This window comes from Hyperoodon ampullatus (assembly GCF_949752795.1).
Source record: "Hyperoodon ampullatus genome assembly, chromosome: 9".
NCBI classification, from domain to species: Eukaryota; Metazoa; Chordata; class Mammalia; order Artiodactyla; family Ziphiidae; genus Hyperoodon; species Hyperoodon ampullatus.
In genome coordinates, this window is record NC_136922.1 from 76,800,512 (window position 1) to 76,821,539 (window position 21,028).

General features: G+C 37.4%; 1 protein-coding gene across 1 annotated transcript in view; it reads left to right on the forward strand.

Annotated features, from left to right (window-relative positions):
• CFTR (CF transmembrane conductance regulator) overlaps window positions 1-21,028 on the forward strand; it is a gene marked incomplete at its 5' end in the record, with an annotated part of 186,642 nt that overhangs the window by 91,246 nt on the left and 74,368 nt on the right. Inside the window, 3 exons of the mRNA XM_079711019.1 lie at window positions 14,710-14,804; window positions 17,306-17,392; window positions 18,894-19,620. Coding sequence (XP_079567145.1) covers window positions 14,710-14,804; window positions 17,306-17,392; window positions 18,894-19,620 — 909 coding nt within the window. The remainder of the gene's footprint in view (window positions 1-14,709; window positions 14,805-17,305; window positions 17,393-18,893; window positions 19,621-21,028) is intronic.

The window sequence follows — 21,028 nt, forward strand, 5'->3', positions numbered from 1 at the left end:
CCTCTAGGCCTACTTTCTGGAGGGTTTTTATCATGAATTAGTGTTGAATTTTGTGGAAAGCTTTGTCTGCATCTATTGAGATGATCATATGTCTTTTCTCCTTCAATTTGTTAATATGGAGTATCACACTGATTGATTTGTGTATATTTAAGAATCCTCACATTCCTGGGATAAACCCCCCTAAATCATGGTGTATGATCCTTTTAATGTGCTGTTGGATTCTGTTTGCTAGTATTTGTTTGAGGATTTTTGCATCAATGTTCATCAGTGATATTGGACTGTAGTTTTCTCTTTCTGTGACATGTTTGTCTGGTTTTGGTATCAGGGTGATGGTAGCCTCGTAGAATGAGTTTGGGAGTGTTCCTCCCTCTGCTGTATTTTGGAAGAGTTTGAGAAGGATAGGTGTTAGCTCTTCTCTAAGTGTTTGATAGAATTCGCCTCTGAAGCCATCTGGTCATGGGTTTTTGTTTGTTGGAAGATTTTTAATCACAGTTTCAATTTCAGTGCTTGTGACTGGTCTTTTCATGTTTTCTCTTTCTTCCTGGTTCAGTCTCAAAAGGTTGTGCTTTTCTAAGAATTTGTCCATTTCTTCCAGGTTGTCCATTTTATTGGCATAGAGTTGCTTATAGTAAACTCTCATGATCCTTTGTATTTCTGCAGTGTCAGTTGTTACTTCTCCTTTTTCATTTCTAATTCTATTGATTTGAGACTTCTTTTTTTTTTTGATGAGTCTCACTAATGATTTATCAGTTTTGTTTATCTTATCAAAGAACCAGCTTTTAGTTTTGTTGATCTTTGCTACTGTTTTCTTCATTTCTTTTTCATTTATTTCTGATCTGATCTTTATGAGTGCTTTCCTTCTGCTAACTTTGGGGGTTTTTTTGTTCTTCTTTCTCTAATTGCTTTAGGTGTAAGGTTCGGTTGTTTATTTGAGATGTTTCTTATTTCTTTTTTTTTTTTTTTTTTTTTGTGGTACGCGGGCCTCTCACTGTTGTGGCCTCTCCCGTTGCGGAGCACAGGCTCCGGACGCGCAGGCTCAGCAGCCATGGCTCACGGGCCCAGCCGCTCCGCGGCATATGGGATCCTCCCAGACCGGGGCACGAACCCGTATCCCCTGCATCGGCAGGCGGACTCTCAACCACTGCGCCACCAGGGAGGCCCGAGATGTTTCTTATTTCTTAATGTAGGATTGTATCGCTATAAACTTCCCTCTTAGAACTGCTTTTGCTGCATCCCGTAGGTTTTGGGTTGTTGTGTTTTCATTGTCATTTTTTTCTAGGTATTTTTTGGTTTCCTCTTTGATTTCTTCAGTGATATCTTGGTTATTAGCTAGTGTATTGTTTAGCTTTCATGTGTTTGTATTTTTTTACATATTTTTTTTCCTGTAATTGATATCTAGTCTCATAGCATTGTGGTCAGAAAAGATACTTGATACGATTTCAATTTTCTTAAATTTACCAAGGCTTGATTTGTGACCCAAGATATGATCTATCCTGGAGAATGTTCCATGAGCACTTGAGAAGAAAGTGTATTCTGCTGTTTTTGGATGGAATGTCCTATAATTATCAATTAAGTCCATCTTGTTTAATGTTTCATTTAAAGCTTGTGTTTCCTTATTTATTTTCATTTTGGATGATCTGTCCAATGGTGAAAGTGGGGTGTTTAAGCCCCCTACTATGATTGTGTTACTGTCGATTTCCCCTTTTATGGCTGTTAGTATTTACCTTATTTATCGAGGTGCTCCTTTGTTGGGTGCATAAATATTAAAAATTTTTATATCTTCTTCTTGGATTGATCCCTTGATCATTATGTAGTGTCCTTCTTTGTCTCTTGTAATAGTCTTTGTTTTAAAGTTTATTTTGTCTGATATGAGAATTGCTACTCCAGCTTTCTTTTGATTTCCATTTGCATGGAATATCTTTTTCCATCCCCTCACTTTCCGTCTGTATGTGTCCCTAGGTCTGAAATGGGTCCCTTGTAGACAGCATATTTACGGGTCTTGTTTTTGTATCCATTCAGCCAGTGTATGTCTTTTGGGTGGAGCATTTAATCCACTTACATTTAAGGTAATTATTGAAATGTATGATCCTATTACCATTTTCTTAATTGTTTTGGGTTTGTTATTGTAGGTCTTTTCTTCTCTTGTGTTTCCTGCCTAGAGAAGTTCCTTTAACATTTGTTGTAAAGCTGGTTTGATGGTGCTGAATTCTCTTAACTTTTGCTTGTCTTTAAAGTTTTTAATTTCTCCGTCAAATCTGAATGAGATCCTTGCTGGGTAGAGTAATCTTGGTTGTAGTTTTTTCCCTTTCATCACTTTAAATATGTGCTGCTACTCCCGTCTGGTTGCAGAGTTTCTGCTGAAAGATCAGCTGTTAGCCTTATGGGGATGCCCTTGTATTTTACTTGTTGTTTTTCCCTTGCTGCTTTTAGTATTTTTTCTTTGTATTTAATTTTTGATAGTTTGATTAATATGTGTCTTAGCATGTTTCTCCTTGGATTTATCCTGTATGGGACTCTCTGTGCTTCCTGGACTTGATTAACTATTTCCTTTCCCATATTAGGGAAGTTTTCAACTATAATCTCTTCAAATATTTTCTCAGTCCCTTTCTTTTTCTCTTCTTCTTCGGAGACCCCTATAATTTGAATGTTGGTGTGTTTAATATTGTCCCAGAGGTCTCTGAGACTGTCCTCAATTCTTTTCTTTTTTTTAATTTGCTCTGCAGTATTTGTTTTCACTATTTTATCTTCCAGGTCACTTATCCGTTTTTCTGCCTCAGTTATTCTGCTATTGATCCCTCCTAGAGAATTTTTAATTTCATTTATTGTGTTGTTCATGATTGTTTGCTCTTTAGTTCTTCTAGGTCCTTTTTAAACGTTTCTTGTATTTTCACCATTCTCCTCTTCATTTGGTAGGTCTGGTGGGTTTTTACCTTGCTCCTTCAACTCCTATGTTTCTGTCTTCTCATTTTGCTTAACTTACTGTGTATGGGGTCTCCTTTATGCAGGCTGCAGGTTTGTAGTTCCCGTTGTTTTTGGTGTCTGCCCCCAGTGGCTAAGGTTGGTTCAGTGGGTTGTGTAGGCTTCCTGGTTGAGGGGACTAGTGCCTGTGTTCTGGTGGATGAGGCTAGATCTTGTCTTTGTGGTGGGCAGGACCATGTCCGGTGGTGTGTTTTGGGGTGTCTGTGACCTTATTATGATTTTAGGCAGCCTCTCTGTTAATGGGTGGTGTTGCCTTCCTGTCTTACTAGTTTGGAATAGGGTGTCCAGCACTGTAGCTTGCTGGTCGTTGAGTGGAGCTGGGTCTTGGCATTGAGATGGAGATTTGTGGGAGATTTTTGCCGTTTGATATTACGTGGAGCTGGGAGGTGCCTTGTGGACCAGTGTCTTGAACTTGGCTCTCCCACATCAGAGGCACAGTCCTGACACCTGGCTGGAGAACAAAGAGCCTGTCATCCACACAGCTCAGAAGAAAAGGGAGAAAAAAAGAAAGAAAGATAAAGATAAAATAAATTAAAATAAAATTTAAAAGTTATTAAAATAAAAAACCAAAAATAGTTATTAAAACTTTTAAAAAGTAATTTAAAAGAAAGAAAGAACAACCAAACCAAAAAACACATCCACCAATGATAACAAGAGCTGAAAACTATACTAAAAAAAAAAAAAAAAAGGACAGACACAACCCTAGGGCAAATGGTAAAAGCATAGCTATACAGACAGAATCACACACAGAAGCATACACATACACACTCACAAAAAGAGAAAAAGGGGGAAATATATATATATATATATCGTTGCTCCCAAAGCTACCTACTCAATTTGGGATGATTCATTGTCTATTCAGGCATTCCACAGATGCAGGGTACATCAAGTTGATTGTGGAGCTTTAATCCACTGCTCCTGAGGCTGCTGGGAGAGATTTCCCTTTGTCTTCTTTGTTCGCACAGCTCCCGGGGTTCAGCTTTGGATTTGGACCTGCCTCTGCGTGTAGGTCGCCTGAGGGCGTCTGTTCTTCGCTCAGACAGGACAGGGTTAAAGGAGCCGCTGATTCGGGGGCTGTGGCTCACTCAGGCGGAGAGGAGGGAGGGGTGCAGATGCGGGGCGAGCCTGCAGCGGCAGAGGCCAGCGTGAAGTTGCACCATCCTGAGGCGCGCCGTTCTCCCGGGGAAGTTGTCCCTGGATTGCGGGACCCTGGCAGTGGCGGGCTGCACAGGCTCCCGGGAGGGGAGGTGTGGATAGTACCTGTGCTTGCACACAGGCTCTTGGTGGCAGCAGCCTTAGCATCTCATGCCCGCTTCTGGGGTCCACGCTGATAGCGGCAGCTCACGCCCATCTCTGGAGCTCCTTTAAGTGGCGCTCTTAATCCCCTCTCCTCGCGCACCAGGAAACAGAGAGGCAAGAAAAAGTCTCTTGTCTCTTCGGCAGCTCCAGACTTTTCCCGGGCTCCCTCCTGGCGAGTCTTAGCGCACTAGCCCCCTTCAGGCTGTGTTCATGCAGCCAAACCCAGTCCTCTCCCTGGGATCCGACCTCCGAAGCTGGAGCCTCAGCTCCCAGACCCCGCCCGCCCCGGCAGGTGAGCAGACAAGCCTCTCAGGCTGGTGAGTGCTGGTCGGCACCGATCCTCTGTGGGGAAATCTCTCCGCTTTACCCTCCGCACCCCTGTGGCTGCGCTCCTCCGTGGCTCTGAAGCTTTCCCCCTCTGCCACCCACAGTCTCCGCCCGCGAAGGGGTTTCTTAGTGTGTGGAAACCTTTCCTCCTTCACAGTTCCCTCCCACTGGTGCAGGTCCCGTCCCTATTCTTTTGTCTCTGTTTATTCTTTTTTCTTTTGCCCTACCCAGGTACGTGGGGGAGTTTCTTGCCTTTTGGGAAGTCTGAGGTCTTCTGCCAGCGTTCAGTAGGTGTTCTGTAGGAGGTGTGCCACATGTGGATGTATTTCTGATGTATTTGTGGGGAGGAAGGTGATCTCCATGTCTTACTCCTCCGCCATCTTGAATCTCCTCTGCTAGCAGATAAAGTCTTATCTAACACTTAAAACATCTTCAATTCCCTAAAAAAGAAACAAATGAACAAAACCCTTAAATTTCATACCAGTTTAGATCTTTTCCAAGTAATTTTGAAGATCTCTTCTCTTAAGCTAAATTTAGCCCAAACTCCAATTTTTTTAAGTTTGGCTAATGAATGTCTGTAAAAATCCATTAAAATTTTAGGAAATATGTGTAAGCCCTTCTAATAGCACTCTTCTTCCACTCAAATTTTTTCCTTTTCTTTCTTTCTTTTCTTTTCGTTTTTAAAACATAGTTTTTTAGCTTCTTCTTAAGTCATAGTTCAGAGTTTCTAATGAGAATGTTTGACTAAACATGTTACCTATGCTTGGTAAAAGATAACATTTGTTTAGATATGATTAAGCTAGTTAAGTTGAAAAACACATACTTTGAGAGGTAAAATCTCCTGACTGAGTATAAATTGTTTAAAATCTAGAATACACTGAAAGAGTGAACACTTCATATAAAAATCTACAGAACATGGCTGTACTCAGAGGGAAATTTATAGCTTTAAATGTCTTTATTGTTAAGAAGCAAGCCTAAAAATACACAAAATTCATATTTTTCTTGAGAATTTTTAAAAAGCAACTAAATAATAAGTTAAAAGAGGGAGTAAGTAAGGATAAAAATTTAATGAAGCAGGAAACAAACAGATAAATGAAAGATATAATAATTCCTCAAAACCAGTTCTTTGAAAAGACCAGAAAAATAGTTAAATCTATCCTTATCTTTAGTAAGGAAGACTTAAAATATTAGGAATGATGAAGAAGCTTAAGCAAAAATATGGACAAGATTAAAATTATTATCAAAAATTAATGCAAATCTGTTGAAAAAGTTAAAAACCTAGAGGAACTGGATGATTTACTAGCAAAATACAAATGATCAAAATTGAAGAAAGAAGCATAAAAAAACTTGAATAGACAGGTTACGATTGTAAAGATGGTTCAATGTCGATTAATAAAAATTAAAAGGCACTATCACTAGATAATTTCATAGCTGGATTCTATTTTACCTTTAATAACATAACTTCCAATGTTATTTAAACTATACCAAATCATAGAAAAAAATGAAAAACTCTTCATTTTCTAAAGCCAGAATAGTCTTTGTATCAAAATATGAAAAATTATATAAAAAAGAAACTGTAATAAATCATACTTATGAATATAGATATTTAAATAAAATGCTATCAAATAAAATACTACTAAATAGAATTCAGTATGGTATAAAAAATAAAATATCAGGCAAGATTCATGAATAGGAATACAAGGGTGCTTCAATATAAACAATCTATAAATACAATATAATTTGTTACATTGAAGGAAGAAAACCATAAAATAGGGTCAGTAGATGCTAAAAGGGTCTTACATAAAATTCAGCAGTTATTTCTAATAAAACTTCAAAGTAAGAATAGTAGAAGAAAACTTCATTAAAGAGCTTCGTACCTTTTTTAAACCAAATAATCCAAAGTAAGCATTATTTTATTTTTATTTATTTAAAATTTATTTATTTATTTATTTTTGGCCGCGTTGGATCTTCGTTGCTGCATGTGCGCTTTCTCTAGTTGCGGTGAGTGGGGGCTACTCTTCGTTGTGGTGCACGGGCTTCTCATTGCGGTGGCTTCTCTTGCTGTGGAGCACAGGCTCTAGGCACATGGGCTTCAGTAGTTGTGGCTCGCAGGCTCTAGAGCACAGGCTCAGTAGTTGTGGCGCATGGGCTTAGTTGCTCCGTGCCATGTGGGTTCTTCCCGGACCAGGGCTCGAACCCGTGTCCCCTGCATTGGCAGGCGGATTCTTTACCACTGCGTCTCCAGGGAAGTCCTAGCATTATTTTAAATGGTGAAAGGTTAATGCCATTTGTCTTAAAATAAGAATAATATTACATGTTCGTGAAAAAAATGTTCACCTAAAAAAACCCCAAGTGATTCTAGCAAAAGCAAACGCAGAGCAAAACCCTGCCAGAATTACTAGGGGACTATGATAAGATGGCTGAATAGTAGATGAGCATACAAAAAGAATCAGCTTTTCTTTACACTGGCAACAACAATCTAGAAGTGGAAATAAAAAGCTATTCAGGGGCTTCCCTGGTGGCGCAATGGTTGAGAGTCCGCCTGCCAATGCAGGGGACATGGGTTCGTGCCCCGGTCCGGGAAGATCCCACGTGCCATGGAGCGGCTAGGTCCGTGAGCCATGACTGCTGAGCCTGCGCGTCCAGAGCCTGTGCTCCGCAACGGGAGAGGCCACAACAGTGAGAGGCCCGCATACCGCAAAAAAAAAAAAAAAAAAAAAAAGCTATTCAATTCACAATAGTAGAAAACCATAAAATACTTAAGGATAAATCTAACAGGAAATTTACAGGACATATATGAAGAAGATTGCAGTCTTATCGAAAGATCTAAAACAACTGAATTAATGGAAAGATATGATTTAGCATCCTAAGATGTGAATCACATCTAAACTTATGTATACATTTAATAAAATCACAATACTTCTGAATGAGATGGTTTTTGGAATTTTATTAAACTGAACTTAAATTTCATGTGGGAGGAAATATAAAAAGTAATTAAGAGTACACACTTTGTAGACAAACTGCCTTGGTTTTAATTCTGGCTCTATTGTTTATTGGCTGTGTTATCTTTGGAATGATATTAACCTTTTCTAACTTTCAATTTTCTCATATTTATAATGGGGATAGGGTTGTGATTAGTATTAAAGAAGTTAATACTAGTAAAATGCTTAAAATAGTACCTGGTGCATAGTAAGCACTCAATATCCATTAGCTATTATTTGTATTATTGTTTATATTATTGTTGTTAATATTGTTACTATATAGAAGACTAAGTGAGCGAAAAGAGACAAAAATTTATGGAGAAAAAATGTGCTTTGTCAGGTATTAAATCATACTTAAAGCCATTAAAAAACCTAAACACCAAAAACTCAGCAGAATATTAGTGTAGGAATTGAGAATGGATCAGAGGACCCAAACAGAGAGCCCAGAAATAGATCTTTGGAAATATGAGACTATGATAGATGATATATAAATTGAATGGAAACATCATTTAATAAATTATGTCTACTATCCAACTAAAAGAAAATAAGACTACATTCTTATCTCACACCATGTGTAAACATAAATCATACCTTGAATAAATTCTTTAATTTAAGAAGAGTAATAAACATTTTACAAGAAAATTTAGGATACTATCTGTATAACCTGAAAGTACAGTAGTATTTTTTAACCAATATACTAATTGCAGGTAGATATATTGACTTCATGAAAAATTTAAATTTTGCATATGATAGATGGTACATACATAGTGAAAATAGAAACAGGGAAAATGTTTTAAAAATATTAAAGAAAAAGTTGTTAATATCTATACCTTATAATGAAAAATGAATTGATAAGAAAAGGACAAAAACCTGGTAAAAACAGGCATTTCACAGAAGACAAAACCCACGTTACCAATAAATATTTAAAATTTCACCATTATTAAGGAAAATCCAAATTAAAATGACAAGTTAGCAAAAATTAAAATGTGATGGTACCTATTGTTGGTGATGATGTGAAGAAAAGTAACAGTTCCATCAAATCTTGCTGATGGAACTGTTACTTTTTTTTTTGCCGTACGCGGGCCTCTCACTGCTGTGGCCTCTCCCGTTGCGGAGCACAGGCTCCGGACGCGCAGGCTCAGCGGCCATGGCCCACGGGCCCAGCCGCTCCGCGGCATGTGGGATCTTCCCGAACCGGGGCACGAACCCATGTCCCCTGCATCGGCAGGCGGACTCTCAACCACTGTGCTACCAGGGAAGCCCCCCACTTAAAAATAATAATAAATTTATTTATTTATTTCTGGCTGCGTTGGGTTTTCGTTGCTGCGCGTGGGCTTTCTCCAGTTGCGGTGAGCGGAGGCTACTCTTTGTTGCGGTGCGCGGGCTTCTCACTGCTGTGACTTCTCGTTGCGGAGCACGAGCTCTAGGTTCGTGGGCTTTAACAGTTGTGGCTCGCGGTCTATAGAGCACAGGCTCAGTAGTTGTGGCGGACAGGCTTAGTTGCTCCGTGGCATGTGGGATCTTCGTGGACCAGTGCCTGAACCTGTGTCCCCTGCATTGGCAGATGGATTCTCAACCACTGCACCATCAGGGAAGCCCTGGAACGGTTACTTTTAAAAGTTGTTTTGTAAAGGATTCTGGCAGCAGTAACTTTTAAAAAGAAAGAAGACACATACCTGTGACCATGCTGTCTCATTCATGAGAATATATCTTATAGAAATAAAATCACAAAAGCTCAATGATTTATGTACAATGGTGTTATCAGTAGACTGTTTTTTTTTTTTTTTTTTTTTTTGGTAGCAAATGCCAGGGAAGATCACAGAGCATCTGACAGAGCTATGTTTTGTGGGTTTTTTTTAATTTATTTATTTTTTATTTTGGGCTGCACTGGGTCTCTGTTGCTGCACCCGAGCTTTTCTCTAGTTGAGGCGAGCGGGGGCTACTCTTTGCTGCAGTGCACTGGCTTCTCATTGCGCTGGCCTCCCTTGTTGCCACCAGTTCAGTAGTTGTGCCAGTTTCAGTAGTTGTGGCACACGGACTTAGTTGTTCCATGGCATGTGCGATCTTCCCGGACAAGGGCTCGAACCCGTGTCCCCTGCATTGGCAGGTGGATTCTTAACCACTGCACCCCCAGGGAAGCCCGGAGCTATGTATTTTGAAATACAAAATCTTACATTTCCAGTCCTGTCTAGTCCAGACTGCAAATAAATGTGGACTAGTGAATTCAAGCACAGAGCTTCCTGAAAGGAGCTTGCATCAAGCTGCTTTCTTATTATAGAATTCTGATGTTGACTCATCAAGAAGGTTACTGTGGTGTTGATTGCTGAAATATTTATTTGTCTAACTAGGTGTTCTTCATGCAGTAGTACCTCAGTCAATTAGCAGAAAGTGTGGGGATTTAAAAATAGTCTTCTTATTTGTTTGTACTGCTGAAACATATTCTAGTGGAAATTTCAAATCAAATACTACAGAATCATCCCCAAAACATGAAAGTTTCTCAGAAAAAAGAAGGAGGGTGTTCCCTACCCTCCTTGATTCTTTTATAATGAGAAGATAATAAGATGAATAAAAATATCATAGCACAATTTACCATGGCTAAAATGTTAAATAAAATTAACTAACCATCTCTAGAGAGGTAGCATTTGGAAGCTATCTATATCTTGTCTGGGAATATGGTGTCACCCTTAAGAACCTTGACTTTTAGTTTCAAAACATGTGACTACATACATAGCAACCTCAACAAAAGTACATCTGGTAAAGGCACGCAAACTTGGGACTTGAATGCACGGCTTCCAATTCTAAGTCTGATTCTTTTCCGATACGTTATCCCTTGTACGTTTATTACAATCATATGCTAATAAAGGCTATATTTTCAGGCCTTAATAAGAATCTGCTTTACCTTTAAAGGAGAATGGGGCAGAGTATTACATCAGGTAAGCATTCTACTCAAGGCCAAATGGAAATGAATGATGTACACAGATTTTTGGTAAATATATCATTCTAAAATTGCAAATCACCAAAGTTTGAGTGTGCATTATGGACCAAGCTCTTTATATGAAGTTATTTCAAATTTTTGCAACTGTTAACGGAAGGTACTATTACCCCCATTTACAGAGGGAGAACTGAAGGCCAGAATAGACTTGGCCAAAGCTACTTATCCAGCTATTAGCGGAAACAGAGCTAGAAAATAAGTCATTGTGCTCTCTGGTCAATGTTGATATTCATGTTCTCTATTTTGTTTTAAACTTTATCTTAGAATTTAAAATATTCCACTTGGATTGACACATTTCATTTCATTGATTTATATTTATTGAATTGCTTTGTATATGACATATTCTTAATTCTTATATTGAGCACCCTTTATAAAAGACGGACTATAATTTCACCTAACTTATGGTTAGAATTAAGTTACAAAGCTGTTAAGTAACTGAGATTTCACAATAAGCCTGCAGAGCAGGGTTCAAATCCTGGGCCCCATGCCATGCAGTTCAGTATTCCAGCTTTGTTACTTATTGAACCATCACCATTAACATAGTTTACATGACATCTCAACAGCTCTCTAAATGGGCACCGCAAACATAATTCAGATTTCAGCTCACCAGTGACTTGGGAGCAGAGACGCTTAGATTCAGTTCGTCATGGTATTTTCCCAGGGTGCACCCAACCTGGAAATTCTCCCAAGTATGAGGGGAAATTTCACACTGAGAAATCCCATTCCATCTAAGGCAGGCCAAAGAAGATGACCAGTCACTTACCAGGCATCATGCCAGGCAGGCCTGGGGCACCCCAGGGATGCAGGCGTGGCTTACTGACTGAATGTGCTGAACAGACCAGGCACGGGGCAGAGTACATTATCATAGGAGCTCAAAATTTATAGCGTTCTGAAAATAAAAATGAAACAGAGTAGCTTGTGGTTATAATTGAAATAGATTAACTTGGTACCAAGAAACCATCTAAGCAATTCCTTCTTTGAATCCCTCATTTTCTTAATGTATTTTCTCCTTTCCCCGGACCAGTTCCAGGTCAGGATTTGAGGAGTGATACTCAAAGGAATGGCTATTTCTGGTCTTTTTTGGAGGAAATTGATGGTTTTCCATTCAATCTGGACATGTAAAGCCTAAGCTCACTTGAGGATCTTCCAATTTCTTTCTCTAATATTACGTTTCAGCCTACTCATATGGGAAAGAAGGAAGAGAATTGTTTTTTCCTTCTCCCTCCTATTTCCTTGGCTTGTTTAAAGGATGAATATTACAGGCTCCTGTGAGAGAAATTTGGCTAAAACAGCCTCTTATTTATTCTGTCTTAAGAAAAGAAAATTATTGAAATAAATTGCATTTGTATTCTTTGGACATTTACATTCACTATGGATATTTGCTAAAGTGTCAATTATAGTTCCTTGTCTTCTATCATTTCCTATCTTTCCCTTCACTTTTCTTGTCTCTTTATGCTGCCAGTATCTTCCTGCTTTTTCCTACAGATGTCTACTTCTTCTGACAATTATTCCTTTTCCCATTTTCTTTCTTTTTCTATGCTGTACACCTTTCTGATTTTCTTATATGCACCTGTTTCTTTGTCACTTATGTTTGTTTACCTTTCCCTCATCCGTTCTCTCCTTTTTTCTTCCTTCATTCCACAAATCTTTGTTAAACTCTTGCACTGGGCTAGGATTCTACACCCTCCAAATCTATAATCCCCTAAATGTAACAGTGTTATAAGCGTACCATCAAAATAACTACTGATATTTCTAAATTTTAAAAAAAATAGAAATTTTAACTGATACTGTATTGAATTCAAAGTTGAAAAAAAAAACTCCAATAATTCCAGCAACCTCTGGTTTTTTAAGATTGTGTCAGAGGGCTTCCCTGGTGGCACAGTGGTTGAGAATCCACCTGCCAGTGCTGGGGACACGGGTTCAAGCCCTGGTCCGGGAAGATCCCACATACCAAGGAGCAATTAAGCCTGTGTGCCACAACTACTGAGCCTGTGCTCTAGATCCCGCGAGCCACTACTACTGAGCCCGTGAGCCACAACTACTGAAACCCGCACACCTAGAGCCCATGCTCCGCAACAAGAGAAGCCACCGCAATGAGAAGCCTGCACACCCCAACAAGCAGTATCCCCCGCTCGCTGCAACTAGAGAGAGCCCGCACACAGCAATGAAGACCAAATGCAGCCAAAAAAAAAAAAAAAAAGATTGTGTTAGAAAATGTGCCCCCTTTACAAAAGCCTGCACTCAATCTATTCACATAAGACAAATTATTCTTTCTTTTCCTCTAAAAGATTTAATTTTTTAAAAAGGGAATGGGATATGAGGAAGGAAAATATGGTGCAGCAGAGAAGAAATACACGTGTGAGCCATTTTACTAATGGCTCTAAATTGAGTACAGAGGTTGTGCTGCATAGAACTGCTCACTAAAGCCTTAAAGGCTGAGGTGCTCCTGGACATGCTCCCTTAGCAAGACTGAGATTTAAGACCTCAGGTGTGGAATTTATCTGTAGTCCTTGTTATTTGGATGGAATCCTGGTTTTGTGGCCTGGTCCATGAGTTGAACAAAAAAATTCAGTCCAGTGGAAAGAAATGAGGCACTTCGTTTCACGTGTCTCATAACTACAGAAGGTCCTCCTCATCACAGTGCTATACGGGTCTCAATGATCTCTCTGTGTTGTATTTCTCCAGTGCCTGAGTAGCTAGCTCCACTGAGTCCTGCTGTATCTCCTCCAACATGTCAGCATTTTTTAAGGCACATTTTTGATCCTTTTTGGTCCCCTTAGCTCAGGAGTATTGACAGCAACCATTCCTTGGGGGCAGTGGCTGGCATGGTTCTAAGCCTACAGGAGCTGCCAACTAGCTCTTAATACGAATGATCATGTACTAATTTACCAGCTTTGTGAGTTTACAGTTTTGTGTATGAAGTTCTATTTGACTTTCATATGGTGGGTAACAGAAACAAATGGACAATATAAGTAACCATTTTGACAATTTAAATACAGGTAATGTTCATGTCAGTTCAAGGAGAGCGGATGTACTGCTTCTAGATTGTGAAAGAAAAAGGAGGAATAGAGTGGAAGAGTATTTTTAATAGAGGGAGAGAGAAGAAGGTGGTAACAAAAGAAAAGAGAAGATGTATGGGGATGAGAAAAGAAAAGGCAAAGAACTTGTTTTGAATTAAAGAGAGAATCCTATCCATCTAACTCGTCACATTCTCAAGTCTCAGGGCAAACCTCACCTATTCCAGAAAGCCTTATAGCATTTTCTATCTACTTTACAATACTTCTATATTCTGAACAATTAATTTGCCAATTAATTGCATATTGTTTTATTATCTTAAAATGGTTAATTGATTCTTGGGATGTTTTTTAGCTTTCTCCAGGATTATGGCTTATTTTCCAAGTTAGACTTACAATGACTGCAATTTGAGGACTATTTCTTTTAAATTCTCATCTTTCACAATGTCTAGCATGGTTGTTGCCACAGAGTTCATTAACTGGAGAAGGGATGACAGGACACGTGTGGCAGGGAGGTGACAGGAGAGACAGAGTGGATGGGGAGAGGACATAAGAATGAGGTGGGAGGATGGATGAGGGAGAAGGCTGTGTTGTTTGGGTGGGTAGGTGAGAGAAGTGTGGAAAAGAGATGCCTTGTACCCCTGGTTACTGAATATGCTTAGATACTGCAGGGAGCTGTAAATGGTATTCTTTTAGTTTCTCTTATTAGGAGGTTTATTCATCTTTGGGGATTTCCTTTTAAAGGAGTGAATTTAAATTGAAAGGAAGTGCACTTTAGCACATTAATAGCACTTGGGTTTGTAAAATGGTCAATGGATGATATACACACATCTTTACATATCATAACTATGCATATGCATTTGCTTTACTTTCTGATATTTTCCAATTCTTATTTAATTATCATAAATAACATTTGAAAAATTAAGGAAAGTTTTCTTTATAAAATTTCAACAACGTTTTGAGCAATTGAAATGCATTTAAAGTAACTGAGATGCGGTGTTCACAATTTCTGCTGTGGTTAAAGCAGAAGTCTGATATACGATTGCATTTGAAGGAAAATGTACCTTTCAAATTCAGATCCAACATACTGACAATTCCTCTCTATTTTTGATAATAGGACATCTCCAAATTTGCAGAGAAAGACAACATAGTTCTTGGAGATGGTGGAATCACATTGAGTGGAGGTCAGCAAGCAAGAATTTCTTTAGCAAGGTGAATATCTGATTATTGGTCCAGTGAGCATTTGTTGTAAATATCATGCATGTAAAAAATTATAGATGATTCTCTATTTCTTTATATTCTGTTTCTGATTGAAAAATGCCCAGGATCTTATAGGTAGCAGGTTAAGAATAGCCTTTAAGAACTATAGTTAATGATATAGTATTCATGTCTGATAAAGCTGATGGCTTTTTAAAAATGCATACCCTTATGTTGGTGTGTGTGTTTGTTTGCCTCATGATATGATTTACTACAAATGGAAAACCCCGACACTCTGCCTAACACAGGAAAGAGAAGATGTAAATTTTTATTTAGTCCTTCATGCAGTTCCTTGCTCGCCCCATCCCAAAATGTACACACCTGCTCTAGGCTTCTGTTTATGCTTCTTGGTTTAGATAAACATAAATTTTCAAAATTTTCAAAATTTTCAACATAACTAATTAATCTCATGACAGAAATAGCAGGGCAAATGATGTCACTTAGCTTAAAGTCTGTAATCTTTAAAGAAAAATACATAGGACAAGCACATCTAACATAGTGGGGGCTATGGTGGTCTCTTGGTGGAGACATTCTTGGCCTAAGCATTTTGAAGTGTCAAAGGGAAGTGTATGTATATGTATAGTTAACTTGTGTCAAGAAGAAACCTTTGAGGTTAAATTGTAACTGTCAGTTTAAAAAATTATTGGTGATGTGGTATGGCAAATGTTACTCCAGTTTTATTTGAACAAAATTCTTCTTACTGTGTTGCTGAAGTTGTTAGCAAGAAATCACCTTGACTTATTGATATTTTGGCTTCTTTCCCTTACTTTCTTATGCTTTCAAAAGCTGGGACAGGAAACTAACTCACTGAGCACCTACAATTGCCTAGTACTATTCTGGGTTGGGTGTGCATGAGTACATGTGTAATTTTACTTAATCCCCATATCACTCTGCCAAAAAAGGATTGTTCTCCCCAACTTATAGAAGAGATAATGAGATAAATGAGGAGATTAGATCTTAACTTGCCAAAATCCACACTGGGAAATTCTAGGGTTACAATTTTAACCAGGTCGTCTTGACTCTACATTAAACCACACCTTGATCTTGGGATTACAATGTCAAGTAATAAATCAATAGTTATGGATAATTCACAGACAAAATAATAGTTTCTAAATAACTGAAAGTTGATTAATCCGTGAGCCAGAGTAAGACTTGTCTTAAAACATTTCATTTCAAATTTAGGTAGGATATGCTCTATGGCTTCAGGCATTCAGTATAGAATTTAGTTTGTATTTACCAGTTGAAGATTCAGTTTTATTATAAAATGCACACAGTTTGAGGCATTAAAGAAAATAATTGTTTATTGCTATTCTGATCTGAATGTGTCATGTGTTGTCCATTTGAGGATGATAAATATGTTATTTCTGATCTCTTGAGAAACTGTGGTCATAGATGTGTAGGAGAGAGAGAGGAACTGAGTAAGGGAAGAAAGCCCTCGAGGGTACATTTAGATGGGGGACTTTTATCTAGTTCTTACGTGTTATCTTCAAAAATAATTTACACTGCAAAGGTTCTTCTAGATTTTACTTTGACTTTTTGTCATTTCTGTTTTTTAATTATTATTATTATTATTACTTCTCTTAGGTACCTGCTGACTAAACACAGTTTCCTTTTTTACAGAATTATACATAAACACTGAATGCTATGTGACTGGCACAGGTATAGGGTACTAACAACCACAGCTGAAAAGATTTAAATGTTATGAAGAAATTGCCTCACTTCCGTTCATATGGGACCATATCTTCATCTTATTACTGTCCTAATATTAACTTAATGAAGATTTTACTTGCTCATAAAATTTTATTTTTTAACTTAGAAAATAGTAAAATTTTCTAAAATTTTATAATATAAAATAATATGGGTATACATTTTCATTGCAAATTTTTCATCCTTGTGTGGCATTTTTATGAGTATGGTCCAGAAACTAAGACTATAAGGAGCAAAGAGTAATGTCAATCATACAGCCATAACAACACTGCTATCAATTTGTTGGTAACAGTCAACACTGAAAAAATATTAAAAAAATAATTTCACATAAGTGCTGCAATTTAGTTGCTGTCTCTGACATTTTACAGGTTTGAAACAGTCTATTCTTCTTTGTTTCCCACCAAAATGCAAGACCTTTGAGGGCAGAGCTTGTGTAATTTTTACCATTGTATTCCCAGCGTGTGGCATAGTGCTTGGCTGTAAATAGATACTACTGTTAAAGGGTTTTCTTTTTCTTTTTTAAGGTAATATTTAAAATTGTATGTATGGTGTGATTCAGTTTGTAACTTTTGTAACTTCAAGTGTATGTCACTTATATTTAGCAAAACCACTTCAGTAGTTTTTGGAGTATTGTGAAAAGCCATAAAAATCACAGATGACTTATCTTTTTGTTCTTCACTTAAAATAATCTATACCAAAAGACATGGAAATATTGAAGGAATCTAATTTCATTTCCATTTTCTTTTTAGAGCAGTATACAGAGATGCTGATTTGTACCTATTAGACTCTCCTTTTGGGTACCTAGATGTGTTAACAGAGAAAGAAATATTTGAAAGGTATGTTCTTTGAATAACTTATTCATGCTAAAAGACAAGAAGGAACAACTATACCACCATAGGCTGCATATTACTCCTTGAGAAATATGTCTACCATTGTGACTCAGAATGGCAGAATGTAATGTAGCCACTTATTCAAATCTGATCTTCCCTCTACGGTCAAGATTAAAGATCACATCCACTTTTCTGTCCACCTTATGCTGAACCAATTTTTTCCATTATTACTTTAACAATCACTATTTATGTAGGTTTTTATAGTACTATTGTCTTGTGACATAGCTTATATTATTTTAATTGATTATTATACTTAAACTTTTTATTCACTTTTTTCGTGTTAGTATTTTATTTTATCTCCTCCTTAGGTAGTAAACTTCTTAAGGAACCAAAGAAACTGAATGTTTTAATGCTTTAATATAGGTGAATGCTCAGACTATTCATCTACCTCAATACCCCCTTCAGAACCTTCTCCTCAGTCACACAAACTCAGGGTATACATTTCACTGGAGCTCCCATTGGGGCTCAACGTATGTGAAGTTCCTAACAGGAACAGTTAGTTATATAACTTGATTTTAAGGTTTCAAAATGATTTCATAGACTATAAAGTAGTTTATTAAGAGAATTATCATGATTCATTTTAATCAATAAGGATGTAGATTGTGTGTGTATAAAATGGCCGTATTTTTCCTAGAAGCACCTTTCCTAGAATTTAGCAAAATTTAATACCTATGATACTATTTTTATAATCCTGTAACTATAAGTACCTTCTTACCAATATAAACTTTGCTAGTTATGTTAGTATGTTAGAGTATAGACTAGAATGATGCCTCTTTCTATCAATATATAATATAAAATTGTTTAATGCCAAAAGGAAATTGGTCTCCCTTAGATGGTTCTAGTCAGGATTTACTTCTAGACTTAGAGGGAAGTTTTGTTGGAGGAGGGTCAAATTTATCATCCAGTTCTCAGGTTTGTTATTGTTGTTGTGTTTTAAACAAATAAAATTAGTCTTAATATAAACTCTTAAGTACAAAATTGGTGGTCAACTTAAAATATAAAAGGAAATGAGTAGAAAATTTAAAGAACAAGAAAGCTCTGACATTTTAGAAGACACATAGAAATATAAACCCTAAGGAATCTTAAGTCATCTAACGATTCCCTCATTTTCTTGATGAATCAGCCATGACACTGAGGGTAACCAGTTCATTCAAAGTCAAATGTTTATTTAATATCAGATACTTAATTTCATTCTAGGTCTGTTAACACTCAACTTTATACTGTAGCATACTATAATAATTCAGTAATACAGTATTTCATGACATAATAATTCAAGAAGGGCAAATTAGTTACTATTGAATATTTACTTATTTTAAGTATAATAATAACATTGTATGGTAGAGGTTTCATACAAGAATAGGTTAATAAAATGTTAAAATGCAATATATATACTATTGTAATAAATTGTTTATAAAATTAATATTTATATATTTTTATATTCTTAAAGCTGTGTCTGTAAATTGATGGCTAACAAAACTAGGATTTTGGTCACTTCTAAAATGGAACATTTAAAGAAAGCTGACAAAATATTAATTTTACATGAAGGTAGCAGCTATTTTTATGGGACATTTTCTGAATTACAAAATCAACGGCCCGACTTCAGCTCAAAGCTCATGGGATGTGACACTTTTGACCAGTTTACTGCAGAACGAAGAAATTCAATCATAACTGAGACTTTACAGCGTTTCTCACTAGAAGGAGATACTTCTGTGTCCTGGAATGAAACGAAAAAGCAATCTTTTAAACAGACTGGAGAGTTTGGTGAAAAAAGGAAGAACTCCATTCTCAATTCAATCAGCTCTGTGAGGAAATTTTCAATTGTACAGAAGACTCCATTACAAATGAATGGCATCGAAGAAGATTCTGTTGAGCCTTTAGAGAGAAGACTATCCTTAGTTTCCGGTTCTGAACTGGGAGAGGCGCTCCTGCATCGGAGCAACATGATCAGTGCTAGTCCCACATTTCAGGGACGAAGGAGGCAGTCAGTCCTGAACCTTATGACCTGCTCCTCAGTGAACCAAGGTCAAAGCATTCACCGAAAGACAGCGACATCCACACGAAAAATGTCACTGGCCCCTCAGGCGAGCTTAACTGAAATAGATATATATTCCAGACGGTTATCTCAGGATACTGGCTTGGAAATAAGTGAAGAAATTAATGAAGAAGATTTAAGGGTGTGTATAAGTAATCAGTGTGGTGTTTCCGTTTTTTCCTTTCTTTTTTTTCTTTTGGCCACAAAGAGTGGGATGTAATACATACTATGTAGCAAAACTTACTCAAATTTGAGTTTAGGATGAGGTTTATTTTTAAGATTCCCAAAGTCCAAAGTATGTAAATTATGTAAGCAACTTCGAAATGTGAAAGAATCAACTATTTCCTTTTGTGATGTCTCTTACTGTAAGATGTATTGTTAAGTCAAAACAAGGACTAATATCGAGTCCTTTACTAAGCAGTGATAATCATTAATGAGAAAAATTATGAATTATTATAAATCTGTTTCATTACCCTCCTAAAACCTCTGTGGGAAGAGGTGGAGTGAAAACAAATATATAAACAAATAATAGCTTCAGTTATTGAGAGACAAAGAAATGTTTCTGCATGCAAGTAGCCTCTATAAGGTATATAAACATCTAGTCCCTCAACAGGACTAACATTCTGGCTTATACATCAGTCTTGCCTGAATTTAGTTAATGTGAGCTTTTTTATCGTTTAAATTTGCATTATACATAGGATTTCTGGGCAGGTTTCTTTTTTTTTTTTTTTTTTTTTTGCGGTACGCGGGCCTCTCACTGTTGTGGCCTCTCCCGTTGTGGAGCACAGGCTCCAGACACGCAGGCTCAGCAGCCATGGCTCACGGGCCCAGCCGCTCCACGGCATGTGGGATCTTCCCGGACCGGGGCACGAACCCGTGTCCCCTGCATCGGCAGGCGGACTCTCAACCACTGTGCCACCAGGGAAGCCCCCTGGGCAGGTTTCTTTTAAAGAAGGTATGTGAAATTCAGCATATACTAGTGCCAACGTTCAGGTAGAAAGTCTTTTGTATTAAGTTCTAAAGAATAAAATGCTTTTATTCTTAAAATAGGCAGTAGAAAAGAGGAGGGTTTTTTTTTTTTAACTAGAAAAATTCCTTAAGTGCCTTGGATGAAACAGTGTTGTAATAAATTGATATGTTTAATAGCATAGATCAATTAAGAGTAGTGTGACCTTTGGCAAGTCACATGTCATTTAATGTCTCTGGGCCAAAGTTTCTTTCTTTGTAAAATGAGGGAACAGAATAGATGATCTCTAAAATACATACTTTCAGTGTTTCTATAATCTTAAAAAAGGTTTCCTAAAAGATAATTTATCTGTATGGTTTTAATACCAATCTGAATGAATTTCTCAAACGTGATTCTATAAGTTTAATTGTAAAGAATGATCACTTCGACTGATAATAGTATTTATTGATTGCTTCTAGTGCCATGAGCATATTCTTAGAAGGTACTTCTCATTATCCTCATTTATAGATAAGGAAACTAAATTTTAGAGAAGTTCAGCTGCCTGACTTCAAGCAGCTCCTAGGAAGTCAATGATAGAGTCCAG